General features: G+C 45.4%; 1 protein-coding gene across 1 annotated transcript in view; it reads left to right on the top strand.

Moving 5' to 3' along the window:
* The first annotated feature begins 7,753 nt into the window (after positions 1–7,753).
* LOC122529395 (zinc finger protein 761) overlaps positions 7,754–18,990 on the top strand; it is a 38,879-nt gene continuing 27,642 nt past the window's right edge. The window contains exons 1-5 of the mRNA XM_043655499.1: positions 7,754–8,837; positions 9,501–9,770; positions 10,299–10,616; positions 11,326–11,951; positions 12,453–12,959. Of these exons, the coding sequence (XP_043511434.1) occupies positions 7,809–8,837; positions 9,501–9,770; positions 10,299–10,616; positions 11,326–11,951; positions 12,453–12,959 (2,750 nt within the window). The 5' untranslated portion in view covers positions 7,754–7,808. The remainder of the gene's footprint in view (positions 8,838–9,500; positions 9,771–10,298; positions 10,617–11,325; positions 11,952–12,452; positions 12,960–18,990) is intronic.

An 18,990-nucleotide genomic window follows, 5' to 3' on the forward strand; every position in this document is an offset into this window, starting at 1 on the left:
TCGGCTGCGACTGGCAAAGTCTGGAAAAAACGAAATCTCCTTTGTAGTCGAAATAGGCGCGATTCTCTCTCTCTCTCTCTCTCTCTCTCTCTCTCTCTCTCTCTGTGTGTGTGTGTGTCTCGGTGACGTTGGCAGAACGGGTCACGGTTCGAGGGTTGGCGTCAGCGTGTATAGCAGCGGGCAAGCATTCGCAGAAGGTTCGGTATAGGGAGTGTGGCGCGTGGTCGTAAGGGGTCGCGAGGGACAGAAGGAGGTGGCGAGGGGGGGGGGGGAGGAAGGGAGCAGCGGGTGGCGGGCGAGGGGGAGTGAGTGGAGGCGAGTTGGCCGTGCGAGCTGGTTGACGAAGAGGGTGAAGGTGGTGTGGGGTGGTTAGATGGACGGAGGATGGGGGTGGTTGTCGACGATAGGGCGAAGAAAGAGGTGGAGGAGCGCAGAGAGAAGCCCGAGGTCCGTCGGTATCGATCGGGCGTCTGCGGTAGATTGACACGTGTCATGGCCGCCTCTCGGTGTTCGAGAGAACCAGGTGGCGGGAGAAAGAGGGAAACGTCGAGAGAAAGGTGGCGGAGAAAGGAGAAAAGGGTAGGAGAGTGTACGGTGGAGTACGGCGTCCTCTCTGCGGTGGCGTGAGGGAGAGGCAGAAACGAAGAAAGGCCGGCGAGACGAGGAAAGGTGGCTAGGCAGCGAAGCGGTCGAGGGGGATGGCAGGCAGTTCGAAGGTGGAAGAGGAGGAAGAGACCGAGGGGGTTGGTTGGCGCGCGGGGGGGAGGCGAGGGAAAAGGACATTAAGGTGCGTAATAGCCAGCGGGGCGAGCGCGCACCGCCGCGGCATCGATTAGACAGAGGCTCCCTCGTCCCATTGCTAGGATGCAGCCCTCCCCTTCTCCTCTTGCTCGTCGACCCACCGACATACTCACCCTCCGCGCTATATCCACCCGTCCACCACCCGCAACCCATACTCCCGACCGAGAGGTCCCCACGACCACCCAACCACCCATCCACCCGCCTCCGCCTACTCCGTCGAACTGGAGAGCCCCCGAGTACGTGCTCTACATACACACTCGTGCGCTTATGTCAGTTCCTGTCCTGCCGTTGCCTCTGCCTCTGCCTCTGCCTCTGTCTCTGCCGCTGCCGCTGCCACTACCTCTCGGCTCTGCTACCGTTGTTACGACTACCGCTGTGTGTGCCACCGCTGAGAAAGAGAACGACAGACGCGGCGAGAAAGAAAGAACGCCGCGTGGCAACGGGCGAGCGATAGAGACCGCGCGGCCACATGAACACTCGCGGCGAGAGAGAGAGAAAGAGAGAGAGAGAGAGAGAGAGAGCGAGTGAAAGCCGGTGAAGGAGAAGGAGAAGATACAAGAGCGAAGGATAATAAGAGGGAATGAGAGACGCGGATGTAAAGGGTGAGAAGGGAGAGGAAAAGCAGCCGAGGCTACGCTCTACGGAGGGTAGGCGAAGCTACCTAGCTATCCTATGGCACCTATACACGCGCTACCGGGGACACCAACGTCTAACGTCGTTATAAACATTAACGGAGCGGCTCAATATTCCCCGGACCTTGCATCCCCTGCGTCTACCTCCGGTCCATCTCCCTTCTAGACCAACCTCCACCTCTTTGCGCTCTACCTATCTCGGACGTTCGTCCGTGGCTATCTCGCCTACCTACCTACTACGCTCTTCGGACCTTTCGATTCGCAAACCTCCGACAAGACTCGCCTCTGTCTCTAGCTATTCTAGCTACGCGTTCCCGTACACACTCCAACGTTCCTACTCCTATCGTTCGCCCTTTCAATTATGCGCATTTTAAAGATCCGCGCGGCTATCCTACGGATCGAACAAAAGAATACGCGTATGGTCAGAAGTATGTTATTGCCGTATCGTCGTAGATCACGCGACGCGTCGCTGTTAATCAGGAGCGAACGAGAGAGACAGAGAGAGAGGGAGAGAGAGAGATGGACCCGAAAGGCCGACGTTTCACAGCCACGACGCGAACATAGAGAGCGAGCTGTTTAATCGAAACAGTGCAATTGGATTTGCGCTCTGTTTTAAAGATCGATTTCGACGAGGAGCGACGAGAGAGCAAGAAGGGTAGCCCGACGAAGCGAACTTGTACGCGAGGGTTCGAGCGCTGATTACCGTTAATTGCGGTTGATATGGAGGAACGAAGGGGACGACGTACGAGACCCTCGACCATTTCGATCGGATTAGCGACACCGATCGGAATCGTCGCCGAACGGGGACGCCTCGTATCCCGTTTACGAACTGTGCCTGTCCGATTCCTCTTCCGAAACGAGTCCGCCACGTCATGATTGCATTACACGCCTTGCTCGAGAACGAAGAATTATGATTTACAAAAGTATTCACATACACGATATTACGTGATACGCACAAGTATTCTCGTGTAGTACAAAACTATTCGTACTACGTACACGATACGTTGAACGATATCTTTTTGTAATGCAAGTTTCGAAATTCTTATCCTTAATTAGGGTGTTAATTAATTGATCTTGGTTGTTTCAACACACATCCTCGCTGAGGGAAATTATGGACAAAACAAATTGTAACGTAAGGTTTCATTTTTATCAAAAAATATGTACAATAGTCTGGTTTCAGTGAAGAATGGAAAATGTCCCAAGACTGCTCGAAACTTAAAGTCAACAATTGAGAAATTGCAATCGAAAGATTTTCGACACGAATCTGCCACAATTATAATATACACCTACGTCGAGAGTATTCTTTCAAGAATTTTCTGACACACTTTATCCATTCTTGAAGAATGATCAATCAATTTCAAATCAATTGTTTTAATCGAAGAATATTTTCAATTTTGGAAATTGTTAGTTTCGTAGTTCCATGCTTATCCATCATTCGATAAGTATTGTTCTGGAAATTACGAATCTTTTTCTTTTTTCATCGTCCCTTTTATTAAACTAGTTAATCATTGGGAGCCACACTCAACTTTTAATTTCACTCAATTCAATCGGTGTGAAAAATGTCCAAGATCCTAGACAACTATAACTCAACTCTGTCATTAAACATATGGAGTTACAACAGTATGTAAGGCTTACTCAGGTTACTCAATTTTGAAGTTTTCAATTTACTAATCAAAAAGAATGGAAGAGTAAAGTGCAGTTGAAATCAAAGTGAGCGAGATGAATATCATTATCAGCGATCGAACGTGCGAAACGTGTCTACAACTAAATTCGATGGTTTGAGACCACGTACACGCGCGCACACATGAACACGCGCGTGCTTATGTTGAAAGAATCGGCAGGATTTCACGGTGGAAACGCGGGCACGTGTAATTTAGCTTCGCATGGCATCGCTACAGAGGGAATTCGTCTAGTTCGTACGTTCAACAAGTATCCATCCCTCCTCCACCTTCGGCGGCTCTACTCTTCCACCCCGGTGTCTGTGCAGTTAGATCGCAAAGCGGCCTGGCTGGTTCTTTTTAACTCTGCCCCAGCCGCGGAGGACACGGCCGGCTTGTTTTTCGCCCTCAGGAGGATCGCCCTCAGGAACACGTAAAAGCGGAGCAGTTTTCCTTGGTTAGCAGGTGCGCCGTTACTTTTTTCCCTCCCCCTCCCGCCGCCAGGGCACGAGATGGGTAATAAGGGATTAGTCATCGGTGATCGTCGATCAACGTTAACGCCGGCGTTCGTTGCCCAAGTCTCCGCGCGATATGTCAAAGTTGGATATTATATTGACGTATCGACGTCTCGATGCTGTCCACGACCGGCTGGCCAATTAACGGGCTTTCTTGTTTTTCCGGGCAAACACTCGTAAATCTCGGAACGGATCTCTGTCCGCTCGATTTAGTCCTCTTTCCAACCCCTCCCCACGGGATGGCCGTCTATCTGGCCGCGCTCCGTGTCTATCGCGCCCCGAGATCTTCGCGCACGTTTCGTACGGCTAGTATCGTACAATTAATATCGTTGTTCGAGAAGGCTCGGCCCCAGCGCTCGGCAAATATTTAACATGCTACGACCATCCGAAACTTAATTGGCACGCGTTTGCTCTGGCCCGTTTGCGTTCGCTTGCTCGACGCCGCGCCGCCGTGGCGAATGATTGCGTCACACGCGCTCGCTGGCGCGACACCGCGTGCCAGAAACCTTTCCCGAGAGCGTGACGCTTCGTATTCTGAATACAGGGGATGTGGAGACGCAGAGGGTGGGGAATTCTTGACTCGCACCGGAGACGACCGGAACGGTGTGAAAGGTAGGGGAAAGCTGGGGAAAAATTGACTCTTATCAGGGCTGAGGCGAGGTTTCATCGGGAATTTGTAAAATTTTTCCGTTTCGTTCTCTGAGAGAACCTTCGATACGAGGGTCGATAACGCGCGCGAGAGAAAATTATGGAGAACTCGGTGGAACGATGACGAGGAAATTAGTAAGCTAAATGTAACGTAATCTCTGCTTGTATTGGACCAGCAATTCAAGAGCAACGTTGCTTCTTGAAGAATACAAGAAAATGTGGCTTCTTGTATTAAATTAGCATCCTTCGTTTTATTTAGTTGACTTGGTTAATATCGAATTAATTAATTCATGCTGAGATCATTTAGTTACCCTAGTTACGAGGCACAACCAAGTTTGCTACGCATGAGGGAGCTATGAATCTATAAAAGGTAATAAAGTACATGTGTATATTTAAACTTGTATCTTTTTTTTTTTAAACTTTAAAATGCAGAATTATACAAGATGCATGTATGCAAAATATCCCGAAACAATTTACAACTGATTTGTTTGTTTTAAACATATTCACGGGACTTTCTCACGCGAATGTTACTAAAATTACCAAAAGAAGAATAATTAAAAGTTTCACCTTCGCGCTAGTCAAACCTTTAACAAGTAAATCAATTATTTTAAGCATCTTGGATTATCCGTACGATCTTCTTTGTCTGAGAATTTTACATTCTTCCATCAAGATCATACATCGTTAAGGGACGACAAACGAGCGCGATCCTCTCTCTTTGGCAAACGCAAAGTTTTCAAAAAAGAAGACTTTCAGCGTACGATCCCGATCTTCAACACAGTCAGTCAACAATCACCGTCCCTGCCGATTTCCAAACCGACCCGTACTCGGCTCTCCTATCCGCGAGTGGGAAGAAAAGAAACCGAAACGTAACGTACTCGTCGTCGAACCATTGGCGAGAGATCCACCCCTATAACTCCGCAGTTCCGCTATCTCGTTACAAATCGAATTTCAGTCACGTCAAAAGTAAACGATCCGCCTAGATCCGCGCGTTAAGCGATCGGCTCGCGGGCGCGGCGTGTTTCGAGCCGGATGGAAATCTCATTTGGTAGTTTTCTCCGTTTAATAAGACGAGAGCAAGAGGGCTGGGGGGGGGGGGGGGGGGAGGAAGAGGTTGAGAGGAGCGTACCTGCCGGCGCGAAAGAGAAAGAGAAGGACAGAGAGGAGGGGGAGAGGACGGGTGGAAGAGAAGACGAGAGACAGAGGGAGTTGTAGGGAGACGGAGCCACGAGGTCGCTGCCGGTTCGCAGACTTCGGAAAGGGGAAACGGAAAGGGCGCAACAAGGCCGGGGGGTAGAGGTAGCGGAGGGCGTCCGGACGAGGGAGGAGGAAGAGGATGAGGCGGTGGTCGGGAGGGAGAGGGAGAGGGAGAGGAGAGAAAGAGAGAGAGAGAGAGAGAGCAGCTGCAGCAGCAGCAGCAGCAGCAGCATTGGGGGTGGCGGTGGATGGTTGGAAGTAAGCAGGGGTGGGTAACGGGCCGGGGGTAGGACGGGGGAGGGCGGGAGGGCGGCGGAGGGTCGGCCAGGACTGGGAGGCGAAGTGTCGTCGTCCGAATAACGGCCAAGCGGCATCGACCGATCTTCCTACCCCTAGCCTCGTACGAAGCGTCAACTTGTTTCCCTTCTGTTCCGCGAATATCGGACCTTCAATTTGCCTGGTGCGGTTCGCTTACGCGATGCACTGCCCTTTACGCGTAATCCATACACGGTCCGTCAGTTGTCCCATCGATATCGTACCCGTCCTCGTTCCCATTCCCAAGTCCCGTGCACAACGTTCCCGTTTCCGTTACCGTCCGCGCGCTCCCCTTCTTCCTTTTCCCGCCGTTCGTCTAACTTTCGAGAGAGAAAGAGAGAGAGAGAGAGAGAGAGAGAGAAAAGAGGAAAAGTTGCCTTACCAGGCGCGGATACCTGGAGTATATTTCTTCCCCTTTTCAGCCTTCTCTCTCTTTTTTTTTTTTCTGCTCGTTCGATTTCGCGACGTGTTTTAGTTTAATATGGTTAGTCGACTGAGAGACGCTTCGAGAGGCTACTTCTCGTTCCTCTTCGCCTCCCTTCCTCTTCGCCCACCCCCTTTCTCTTTGGCGACGCGTTTCAGTTTAGTCGCGTATACGACGTCACTTCAGACGACGTTTGCTCTTCTCTTTTTCTATTTCTCGCGTTTGCGACGCGTTTCAATTCGGCCGTGTGACTAGTCGGCTCCATGGACAACACCTTGACTATTTCTCCCTCTCCTCCTCTTTGTTTCTTTTTGCGACGCTTCGATTTCGTCGCATGGCCAGTCACAGCGTGGAGAGCCCGGCGTCCTTAACTTTCTTGGTAACTTGCGATTTTTCTACGTTGCCGTCCGGAACTACGAACCGTTCATTGTAACAACAGTGCAACGTTCGTCGAAAATGTACACGTTCCGCTTCTTTCCTCGATAAAAACATTCTCCATCGTGGAAATGCATTTTGCGAAAGTGATTTTTACAGAAATGATTACGGGAAGCTAGTTGACGAACATCTCGATTGTTCTTCTCTCTTTCTCTCTTTAGTTCGATCGTGTGATTAGTCACGGCAAAGAAAAGGATTCAATGTCTTTAACTTACAATTTCTTTACGTGATCATCTAGATTTCTCTGCGGATCATCTCAATTCGTAGAAACAGAATTTTGATGAAATATACGTACAGTTTTTCAGTAGAAACATTTTATGAAAATTTAAGTATTGTCAACTATGTACAACATTCATTCGTTATTTCACATTTTTCAATACGATTGTCATTGTTCAATTACGCTTGAAACTTTTAATTATTAATCTTCGTACTACCTTACGATGTTACTGCAATTTTTTTTCAACAGTATAATATTTTCAATAATACTAAATTACTGAAAGTAACGATAGTAATATTAATTACTATAATTACTATTGCAATAATAATAATAATAATAATAATATCAATTACTAGCATATGAAAGAAAGAAAGGAACACGCGTAGTATAATTAAATTTCAATAGTAATACAATTTCTCTCAGTTTCTTGCGATACTTCAGTTTCTTCTCCGCTACTATAAGCTGTTGTATTAGAATATTTTGACAAGAGCAGAACACTCGAAGATCGCGACAAAATATATCATCACAGTAGAATATATCTCCATTTACGTGGACTCCATTTATTTGAACTATAAATTCAAACGAACTCTTGCTGATTGAATCCACTCGTTTGAATCAGTGCTTCTATCACATGAACGAAAAATCACTAGCAGAGGGGAGAATCAATTACAACGAACTCCGATATACCTAAATGGAACTTTACATATTGCTCTCCAGTAGCAAACGGTCTTTTTACTACCAAAATTCATTTCCTGTAATAAGGATTAACAAAATCAATAATTAACAAAGGTCAACAATTAACAGGAAGATTATTAATTTATTGTTATAGTGTGAACTGACACGAAGAGGTTCTCGGCTACGAATAGGATTAATATCCCCCTACGTTCGATTGGCGTCGATCGAAAGACCAACGTCAAGGTACTGCCACGTACGTACGTATCTTTTGCGATATCTGATAACGGACAATCGATGGAAAGTTACGAGGACGACGACGACACTCACTTCTGCATCAAATGCCACCTGACGATACACGGCCTGGAGAATTACGTTCGACATCGTCAATCGGGATGTCGGCCACCGGACGACAAGAACGTCGCGGTACGTGTGTCGCCGACGACGCCCGCCTCGCCGACCACCGTCTTCTACCCGGAGATACTCAACGCCGACGCGTTCTTCAGTTCGTTGGAGCTGCGTAGCAGCAGCAAGTCGAACACGCGGAAGACGACCGGCCTCCTCGAGGAAAACAGGAAGTTCAAGAAGGAGGACAAACACCGGAAGAAGAGCCCGAAGAGCTCCACGCAGGTGGACAACGAGGACTCGGCGACGGTGAAGGAGAAGCTTCACAACATGCTGCCGGGCGTCGCTGAACTCGACGATCCAACGGATCATCTCTGCATGCCGTCGCTCGTCGGATTCCCGGAGATCGTCTCGTCCGCGGCCGGCAAGTCCACGGTCACCAGCAGCCGTGGCAAATTGAGCCAATCGATGGGCCACGTAGCCGCGAACATGGACGGTGGCGCGTTCGTGGTGAAGCACGAGCCGGAGAATTCTTTGGAGAGAATCCTGATGACGTCTCACGTCGAGCCGAAGCAGACGGAGAGGAAGAGGCAGGACGACACGCAGAGGATGGAGCATCACGTTCATCAGACGTGGCTGGAGGACACGATACTGGCCGAGCTGGTGGCGAACAACGAGAACAAGGACCTGGCCAGATACGAGTTCGAGTATCAACAGGACGACGACTCGGATGACGATATGTTGGAGGAAGATCTTGGGGAGGACGACGAGGGTGGATCGTACTCGGAGTCGGACGACGGGGAGGACCGGGAACGTCCGCCGCGTGGTCACATCGGTGGCAAATGGAAGCCAGAATTGGACGATCTTCCGCAAAATATGTCTCAACTTCAGGACGACGACGTGGAGCCGGAGGACGAGCATCAAGAACATCCGCCGCCGACCTACACCGGGGGCAAGTGGCGACCCTCGGACGCGTCGCAGGTACGTAATCGTCGAAATTGTTTCGTCAGACGATTCTCGTGCATTAACGCCGCTTTCTGGCTTTTCACTCGACTTCGGCCCTTTCGACTCGACTCTTTTCTGCTTGAGGCTTCGAGTCTAGGTACATATTTTCTATTCTGCGAAATATGTACAAGTTTGGCAAATTGACTATTGACAGTGATTTTCTATTCTGCAGTATTCTTGTAGACTTGTTTTCAAGAGAGGAAAATATTTGGATTCAACTTTTAGACTAAGTAACTAAGAAATCTAAATGCGAAAATTTTTCTACAACAAACATTTCGTGAAATGTTCGTTTTATTCTACTGTGTATCTAGTATTTGAAATGATATCAATTGAAAGTTGTAGATTGTCGAAACTACTCTACAAACGTCGTTTCTTTTAAATTTCCCTTCGAATTTATCATCATCGTTTATCGCCATTTCCTGACAATTCAATATTAATCGACTACTCGTGTTACGAAATTTCAAAAATACAAACACTGTACGTACCTGCTCAAACTTTCACGTAAAAAAGCTTCTCAATATGAAAAAAACTTGGTCTCCAAAGGGTTGAGAGACAAAAAGAAATCTTTCGTTTTTGTTTCTTTTTCTCTTTTTGTTATTTTCTTTCTCTTTTTCAAATCTCTGCTCCGGCATTTGGTAGAAAGCGGAAGAGTACGAGACTAAGAGCAACGTCGGTCAACCATCGCCAGGACACACGCGAGGGAAATGGGTACCGGGTGCACAAACGGATATCGAATCAGGATATTGGTGCAGTCCTTGCGGCAGGAAACTTGCCTCTCGATTGGTCTACAACAGGCATCTTCTCTCTGATTTGCACGCCAGAAGGAGCATTCGAGAAATCGATGACGTTCTTTCTCTGCCGCGTGCCGCGAGTTTACACGCGGCGAAAAAGTCATCGTCTCGATATCAGGTAGCCATCTTCGATTTTATTGTTTTGTTTCGTTCGTTCCTTGGATCGGCGAGCTTCTCTTTTTCTATCTTTCTTATTGTTAGTTACTACGAAGAGACAAACTAAAATGGATTAACGACTCTACATAGTCGAACTTTGATGAAAGAGTGATTAATACATATACTCGTTACTAATTACAATTAATTTTTAACACAGTAATATTATCAACTTCTAATTCACCAAGTTTCTAAAAATATTAAATAGTTTATATTAAATACTAGCCTAATACGAAGGTTACTAATTCCACAGAATTAGGATTAGAATTGACTCTGATTTATTTGGAAAATTTAATTAGGATATTTCTATTACTAATAACTTTATTATACCCATTACCACTCATTAACTCTCCAATTACTAAATTTCTATGACCATTGACAAAGAGCAACTTAAATTTCCTTTTTGTCCGTCATTTTTCACAGACCAGTTTCAGTTTAACTTTATTTATCGAAAGATAAAGGACTGACGGATATGTGTGCTCGGTTGTGACAGAGAATCAAGCAAGCAGGGGAAACGAGAGGCGCGAAGAAAAGCTTACGAAAACGAGAAAAGGAAATACTCAGCTGCGAGATGTGCCATGCCCGAGTGAGAAGGACACAAATGGGCAAGCATTTGCTCTCTCATTATCACTGCCGCGTGGCGGGTGTAAATCCTCGCGGGCCACGGGCGCGTCGCTTTTTACTGGAAAATATGGCGAATGTGGTTCGGCAGTGCCCTTTTCAGTGTTTCTCTTGTCGCTTTTATTGCAACACGGAGGAAACGTTTCTGCGTCATTGGCGATCCGATCTTCATGCAAAAACCCTCGAGCAGGTAGATATATATATATATATATATATATACAACGTATTCTTTTTATCATGACGTTGATTTACAGCCACGTGGTAGAAACCTTCGTTTCTACGAGCTACTCGCCCAGAATTCTACAGCGAATTTAATATTCAGCAACGATCTTAAATCATAATTAATACAACAGTCGACGACGAGTGTGGTTTACGAGTGATCGCGGTGTATACGACAATATGTACGCAGGATCTCTTGTCAACACGGAGAAACTTGTCGATTTATTTTTGCACGACCAATGGGCAACAACTCGGCCGTTTTTCTGCGCTGGCAAAAAGTTCTCTAGCACGATTCTTGTTTCGAGAATGTTCTGTTGTTGGCAAGCTCGTCGCAGATCTGTTTTGATTGCTCTTTGACGCCTTGACAAATTGAGGTTCTTAGAGTTTCACGTAGCTGTAGAAATTGGAATTTAGGCAGCATTTATTTAACTTATTGCGCAAGTACTCTCCACTCTGACTATCTTCTAAGTATGTATATATTCTTGCAATCTTCAATTTCCCATAAATACGTAAACATCTGCAGTCTGCTCGTGTTTGAAATAAATCCAACAAAGATTTCTCTCGAAGGAAACGTCACAAATAAATCTAATAAATTTCTCTCTCGAGAAATATCTACGTTCTCCATATATATTATAACAAATGTACAATGCTTTCGTGCCTCTTTGAATTCTCATTTGCAGATCGGCGGCAGCTACAGATGCACCCCCTGCGACTTTTGGTGCGAGGACAACGAGACGATGGACTCGCACCTGCTCGAGCGGAGCCACCGCGACGTCGTCTCGATGATGAATGGCTCGGTGCCGATCATGATCGGTCGTCAGCGAGCCCTGCCCTGCGGCAGCTGCGATCGCCGATTCCGCTACAATTTGCAACTTCGGCTGCACGTGAAGGAGACCGGCCACGAGGAGAGCCTGACCGCGACCGACGAGTATCAACAGCGAATCAAATGCAATCTGTGCCCGCAAATTGTCCGATCGTTGGTGGCACTTCAGCGTCACCAGCTGTCCGCCCATGTCGCGAAAGGGATCGCGAAGAAATACGAGGGGACGAACGCGGGGCAGCAGCCTTCGCGATCAGCCCCGGCGCCTTATTTCTGCTCGTTTTGCTCCATGAACTTCGCCACGGCCCAGGACGCTGTTTTGCACCGGAGAACGTCCAGCCACAAAGAGATGGTCAAAGCTCGGAAGAGCAACGACAGCTCGGCGATGTCGACGAGACGCGAGTGCCCTCACTGCAAGCAGAAACAGGCGAATCTGTCCGAGCACAAGAAACATCTTCTCGACCGGCATCCCGAGCTCTGTCACAGGTAACTTCGTCGCGCGTTTTTTTTTTTTTCTTTTTCCTTTTTTTCTTTTCAATCGCGCCATTTCTCGCGTCGGGCATTTGCACAATCGTGCAACTGTGTAACGATACTGGAATTGCGATGAATTTTGCTTCGGTGATGTTTCAATTTAGACGAAAGTTGCACGCTGCACGTTCGTTGTGCTCCATTCGAACGTGTAATTTCGCCTGACGTTAAGTTCAACATGATCTTTCTCGGATAGTGACCTTTCATTTATACATGTTTTCTTATTCGTAACAAACAGCATTCTGTTTTATAAGTAATCGTAAACTCACCTTACGTGTTAACGGGTTAACGTTTCACTCATTATTCGCGAAATAATAAAATTTATCCGTCACTTATTGTTTACGAGTTAACTCAAATGGAAGATTATTCGCGAACGAACGAGGATTTATCTCGAAGAGAGTAGTTATACTGCTCAAGCGAAAAATAGAAATTTACCAGTTTGCCAATCGATATTTCCAGATGTCCGAAATGCGGGACATTGTTCGCCCTCTCGCAAGACGTGACGAGACACACGAGAGAGAACAAATGCCACGGCGCAGCCGGCGAATTAACCAAAAGGAGAACGTCGAACCCGAAAGACGAATGGAAATGCGGCAGCTGTAGCTTCTCGAGCAACTCTCAGGCGGAATTTATCTTTCACGAGGCTCTTCACGCGGGTGCCGTGCGGAACGACAACGAGGAGGACGGGAACTCTGGCAAATCGCTGGCCAAGTATTCCTGCCCCATTTGCAAGAAGGCGTTCGCGAAAGTGTCATTACGGAATCACATCAGGAGTCATACCGGGGAACGACCGTTCCCCTGTGCCAAGTGTCTCGTGGCCTTCTCGAGAAGATCGGACCTAAACGCCCATCAGAAAGAGTGCACCGGCTCGGCGTCGTCGTCCTCGTCGTCGTCAGGCTGGACGAACGAATCTGGAAGGAAACGGTGCTTCTCTTGCTCCGAGTGCAACAGCGCTTTCTACACGAAGTGAGTACCGTTTTATCCGTTTTATCTTTATTTTTTAGTTACTTTTTTTCTTTTTTTTCTCTCTCTCTTTTTAAAACTTGACCTGTACCTTGGTATCAAGTCGCGACAGAGTCAACCGTGAAAAATTAATATCCATAACGAAAAGATTTTTAGTTTAGAATTACAGAATTGTAGATTAAATTTTTTTTTTTTTTTCTATGGCTGTGTATCGTGATCCTGACATTTTATAGGAAAATGGATATATATTATGAAATTCATATCTTTAGAAAATGCAGTCTAGATAAACTATCGGCGTATATTCATTCGTATAATTTCGTAAAAATCCACGGTTTAATTCTGAGACACGTAAATATTTAATTTGATCGTTAAAAACCTGTCAGCCTTTGATATATTTTTCCTTATGATCCATAATATATATATATATGTCTGTAATACGTGTCTCAGAATTAAACCGTGGATATTTATGCAATTGTGAGAAACTTGAAATTAATACGAAATTATACGAATGAATATATTTATGACGATATTTAACAAATAAAACGATAGTTTATCTAGGCTGCATTTTCTAAACATATGAATTTTTGCATAAAAATCATAAACTTCATTAATAACAATAAATCGTTCGAAAACTTTCAAGTATTACAGTAGAGAGCAATAACTAAAAGCTAACGGATCGTAGATCAAATGTTAGTACCTGAGTTATTAAAGAATTTAGAAATAATTTAGCAGACTATTACAAATTGCTTTCGGGTCATTTTTCAATCAAAGACTTCTATGGAATTAATAATTAATGAAGACAAAGTTGATTCTGACCTGGTCAATTTTAATCGATACGAGGCCATGGAAAAATAATAAATCTGAGAATGGAGAGATTATTATTTTTACGATAGAAAACCAGTTTGCACTCGTTCGATAATTATAGAGCCAACGTAATTGAATGTTTTATCATAGAAAAGTTGAACAGTAGGGACACTGGTTACGCAAAATTGGTATCGCGATATACCGTATCTCGCGAGAATCGCCATATGAATGCCTTTATCAATGTACGTGTGTGTGTGTATATGTATGCGCACCCCCATAAATATTAGAACACCTGGTCTCGTACGTGATAATTGATCCAGGCTGTTATTTAATAATTAATCGGCTAGAATTTTCCATTTGTACAAGAGAGCGATCTAAAATACATGACGGGGAATCGTGAAAACTGTTTGAAAGAATTTCAGAGGAAAATAATGAATTTTGTAAATTCATCGTATCGCAGCTCGTCGAATAGACTTCGTAACAGAACGATGTGATTAAGAGATGTAATGAATCTATATTTGATTAGAGAGAATTGTTTATATGTTTACACGATAAATTTGAATATATCTACGTGAGGAAATAAATGAAATATCCAAAGTAAATGTTACTTGATACAATATTTAATAAGTGAAACAGTTCTCAGGCATACGATCGAGATACACTTCGCAATTCGGAATTATACGAATAAATGTGAAGCTATAATGTATTAGTTTACTATATAGAAGGATTTTTCTAAAGATCGGAAATTTTTGAAATTCGTCTCTATTATAAAAACATATCAGCAGAAACTCGCATTTGTTGTCTAATTTTGCTTGAAACGAAATTTAACGTGTATTTTATTTCTATCAAAACTATTAATTTTGTAATAAATTTTAATTTTAATTTTATCAATATTCGAGTATCACAGTGATCGAGAGATTATTGCTCGAGACAACAGCGTTATCTAAATTAATTATTGATTTAATTCGGTCAATACACTATACAGTGTAACGTGTTATTACTCATTAAAAAATATCAACAGCAAAAATTAATTAAACAGCAAAGGTATCAAAAATCTGAGTTTGCGCTATAAAATTACCATAAAATTACAATTCCAACTAAGAAATATTTTCGGGAAACTTAAATTTCCAAAAATCTGCGAACGAAACACAAAGCAAGGCTACACGAAGTATCCAAATTAAAAGAAATATTCGATGTAATGCCTATTTTAACGAATGAAACAAATCTCTGCTGTTTCCTCGTTTGCACAGCTTTCGCAAAAATACCAAAAAGAGGCGAAAGAAAAAAAGAAAAAAAAATAGAAAGAAATGGGAACACGTTTTGTCATACTTGGGCGAATTGCCGCTTGTCGGCCGAGTGTCGGCACCGCTCGACAGCGAAGAAGCTGTCTCCGTCCCGGATGAGAATTATCGGCCGATTAATAATCTTTAAACGATCGGTTCGAAAATGGCGCGTAAAAGTAATTGCCCGGGCACGTTGTTCGTGTACGAGAGGCCGGCGCTCGATGTTTCGCATGACGTATAGCGAACGTTGTATCCGTGACAACAATGGGCTTAACGTAGAAAACTTGCCGCATTATCCAGGCTAACAAAAGGATCGCATTTATCACGGGGATTTCCAGTTAGGTACAATTATATCGCATCGATCGTAGATCGGTAAGGTCGCCTTACCGAACGGAAACCGTGACCGCGTTCGATGCAAAACCGCGCGCGCCGCCGTATACACCTCTCGGCGTACACCTTTCACCGGGCTATTTATCTTTCCTCCAGTTACCTTTGCGAGTGCGTTAACATCGACGCCGGTGTAATATCGTAAATATTCCCGGCTACGCCCCAAAACTGGGCATCGTTCGCTGCTCACTCGAAAGTCTGCTCAGTCGTCGGGCGAATCGAAATACGGAAGGCTGTTTACCGCTGATATCGCGTACGTATGTAAATATGTTAGATAGTAGCCGCGACAACGCGTTAGATCTCGTATCTGTCGCACGTGGTGAGCGGTTCGGCCTGTTGCGAACCAAGTATGGATCAAACTGTAACATACGGTGGTCCCTTGGGCAACGTTAAGTCGTATTTTGATCGATCACGTTTGAAAGAAATTTAAAAATGTACTCTGCCTAGTGAGATACTTGTTGCAAACATATGTTTAGAAATTAGCAAAGGCAATTAGGTATGCGATAATTATCTCACTGATCGTGTCTCAATGAACTGTGACTGTGATACGAAATCACAGTGTGCTCTTGCGTTAAATATCTCGTAATTTCTGTAGATATATTCGATGTTAAAATATTTCACACGTTGTGAATACACACACACACACACACACACACATACTGTGTATTCATCGAAGATCCGTCACCGTCACCCGACACAGAATTGAAAGTGACCAGGACAAACTTGCTCGCGTCTCGTAATTGAAATGCTAATAGTCCTGGAGAGGCAGGAGACGCGAATGTGATCCCGACTTCTGTTTTCCGAGTAAAAGGAAAGCTGGCTGCTTTCGTTCGGGGATAAAAAGTGCAGGACAATAAAAGCCGGCTCGCGGCGCTGAAACCACGAAACGTTCGCGGTACGCTCGCAGTAAAAGTGTCCTCGCTGCATAACTATAAAATAAAAGACCGTGGTCCACGGACAAGGGTAGCGACAGAGAGAGAGAGAGAGAGAGAGATGGGGGGGGAGGGGTTGAAGAAAGTACGGAGATGGAACGGAAAACTCCGCGGCGGGGGATGATGGGAGAAAACAGGGGGGTAAACGGCGGAGCGAGAAAGGAACTCGGCTAGCTCTCTGCCACCTCTCCCGGTTCGTATTAACATCTCATAGTGGCCTGTAAGCCCACGGGTCATTCTAGCATTTAATGGGCTTGCATTATGGCCGGTGCAAGTATGCGTCCTACCGGCGTTCGCCAGGTACTAACCTACGTAACTAGAAACTTGCTCTCGCTAATGCTTCGTTACACTAGCGAAATTACTAGCGCGGATTAACGCCCCGTGGGTCCTATTAAAAATGCGATCGAATCCAATCCCGCTAATGCCAATTTACGCTGCGGAGGCCGCGCGACCTCCAAGGACTCGCGGCAACGACGTGGACGAATCGTCGTTGCGTTTGCTGGATGCTCGAGATATTGTTACGTATCGTTGGTATTGTTGGTATCGTTGGTAAGTACGTGGACACTTGCCATTTTCTTGTGGAATTCTGTAACCTGTATACGTTCTCCGTCTAGATTGATCCAAGTTCTTTTAGCTCTTTTAGATGTACATGTACGTATATATGTTTCAGAAAGTGTTCGAACACTTGGAGGAAGTTTTTATGATCATTTTACGCGTGTAGAATATTTCAATTCGCTGTTGTATTATATAATGTTGCACTGACCAGGTGCAATCTAAAAATGTATATAGAAATTACGAGATATTTCGATAGCATTACTAGGAGCATTATGTGTGTCATGCAAAACGTTTCAAAATTTTTTGAAACGCTGTAATAGTAAACTAGATCATCGCGATTATATTGAAATATTTCGAAAGCCGCAATCCATTATAATAAAATAAAACTTATCAGGTACATATTTGATTTCGTCATGCAAGTGTAATAAATATTCAAAGAAGAAATTATTCACTCGTGACAAAGATCAAGAAGATAAAAGAATTTAAAATTATTATTAAATTATTCCTTTTCTTTTTTTCTTCCTTTTTATCACAATAAATCGCAATATCCTGTAACTTCTATGCACATTTGTACACACACACACGCGCGCGTACAATCGTAATGATTCCTCGGGATGAAAAACGAAGCAGCTTCAATCCGAGAATGAAGTTCCAAAGTGAATTTCTGAAAAGAAGGTGAACGAGAGTGACGTTTCAATTTCAAAACGTTTTACATCGGGTAGCACAGGTGTTCGAAAGCGAATCTTCGCGGGCGAGCAAACACACAATTGCAAGTAATTTTTCCAATCGCTTATGTAAGAATACCACGGGGCGTTCGTGAGGTTCCCCGCAACTAGACACCGCGCCACGTTCTCCGTGCCGACGACATTTCTCTCGCGTGTCGACCGTGCACACGTCGTCGATGCAGGTATTAAACCATTGGCCCGAGCGTAGAACGATCGCTATAAAGCAAATGTTAACACGTATGCTCGCTCGTTCATCCGGCTCCATTTCCTCGGTCCCTTTTTCGCTCTCTCCCTCCTCCCTCTCCTCCTTTCATCCCCCCTCGATCTTCTATCGCTCTTCTTGCACACTCCTGTGCTGTATCCCGTTTCGTACACGCGTTTCACTTCTCTCAGCTAACCGTGGCCTGGTGTCTTCGGTGGTGAATGGTCGGTCAGAAGTCTCGGGCGTCTCTGCCCGAAAACGACCAGGATTTCGCCTAATGTCACGATTCCGGTCGTTTCCACGGATTAGGCGTCCCTATCGTCGTTTCCTACGCGACCGTCGCGATCTTTTCCATCGATAGCATCACTTCCTCTATACAGAGTCGATCGAGAGTCTCGATCGAAGTTGGGATCATCGCGTTGAACACGAACGCGAAGGACAGATGCGCGAGAACTGGAGATTTAACATTCTTCAGGTACAACTTAGTTGCCGCAATGCGATCGCTCCTACTTCCCGCAATAATTCCGGAGAATCTCCGAATTACCGAACGAAACGCACCTCTACGTCGAGCATAATCGATGATAAGAGTTTGTTGCATTCCGCGGTGGCACGAAGTTTGCAGAACGCTTCTTCGCGAAATTGTCTTTCCGTTCGTTTCGGGGGCAAACATCGGGCACGCGGAGTTTGGATCGGACATTGGCGACAACTGACGCGCGAGCGACGTCCGCCTTTTACTCCCCCTCCCCCCGCCTTTTACTCCACCCCATCCTCGAATTCGCGAAAATGAAGCCGGAGAAAGTCCTAATCAAGCTGGCCTCCGACTCCGGAAGTTTCAACGACCTATGGTCGAAAATGACCCGCGCGTTGTCTCGTTGTCCACGGGAGGGGACGATGATCGAGCTGAAAGACGCGGTCGCGAAAACTTTTGTGGCAGACGAGGTCGAATTTACAGATTTCGCGAACCAGGTCAGCTTGTAATTTTCCAACGATGCACTTGTTACTTCATATTAATCAATTAATTGTACTCTTCGTCGTATGTATTAATATGAACTTCTATTTCAATTGACATGAGTTTGATGCATTAGTCGCGGGTGGTTCTATTGCCAAAATCGTACTAGAACTGCTATAATTATTAAAAAAAACTAA

This window comes from Frieseomelitta varia, unplaced genomic scaffold, assembly GCF_011392965.1.
Source record: "Frieseomelitta varia isolate USP_RPSP 00005682 unplaced genomic scaffold, Fvar_1.2 scaffold_285, whole genome shotgun sequence".
Taxonomy (NCBI): Eukaryota; Metazoa; Arthropoda; class Insecta; order Hymenoptera; family Apidae; genus Frieseomelitta; species Frieseomelitta varia.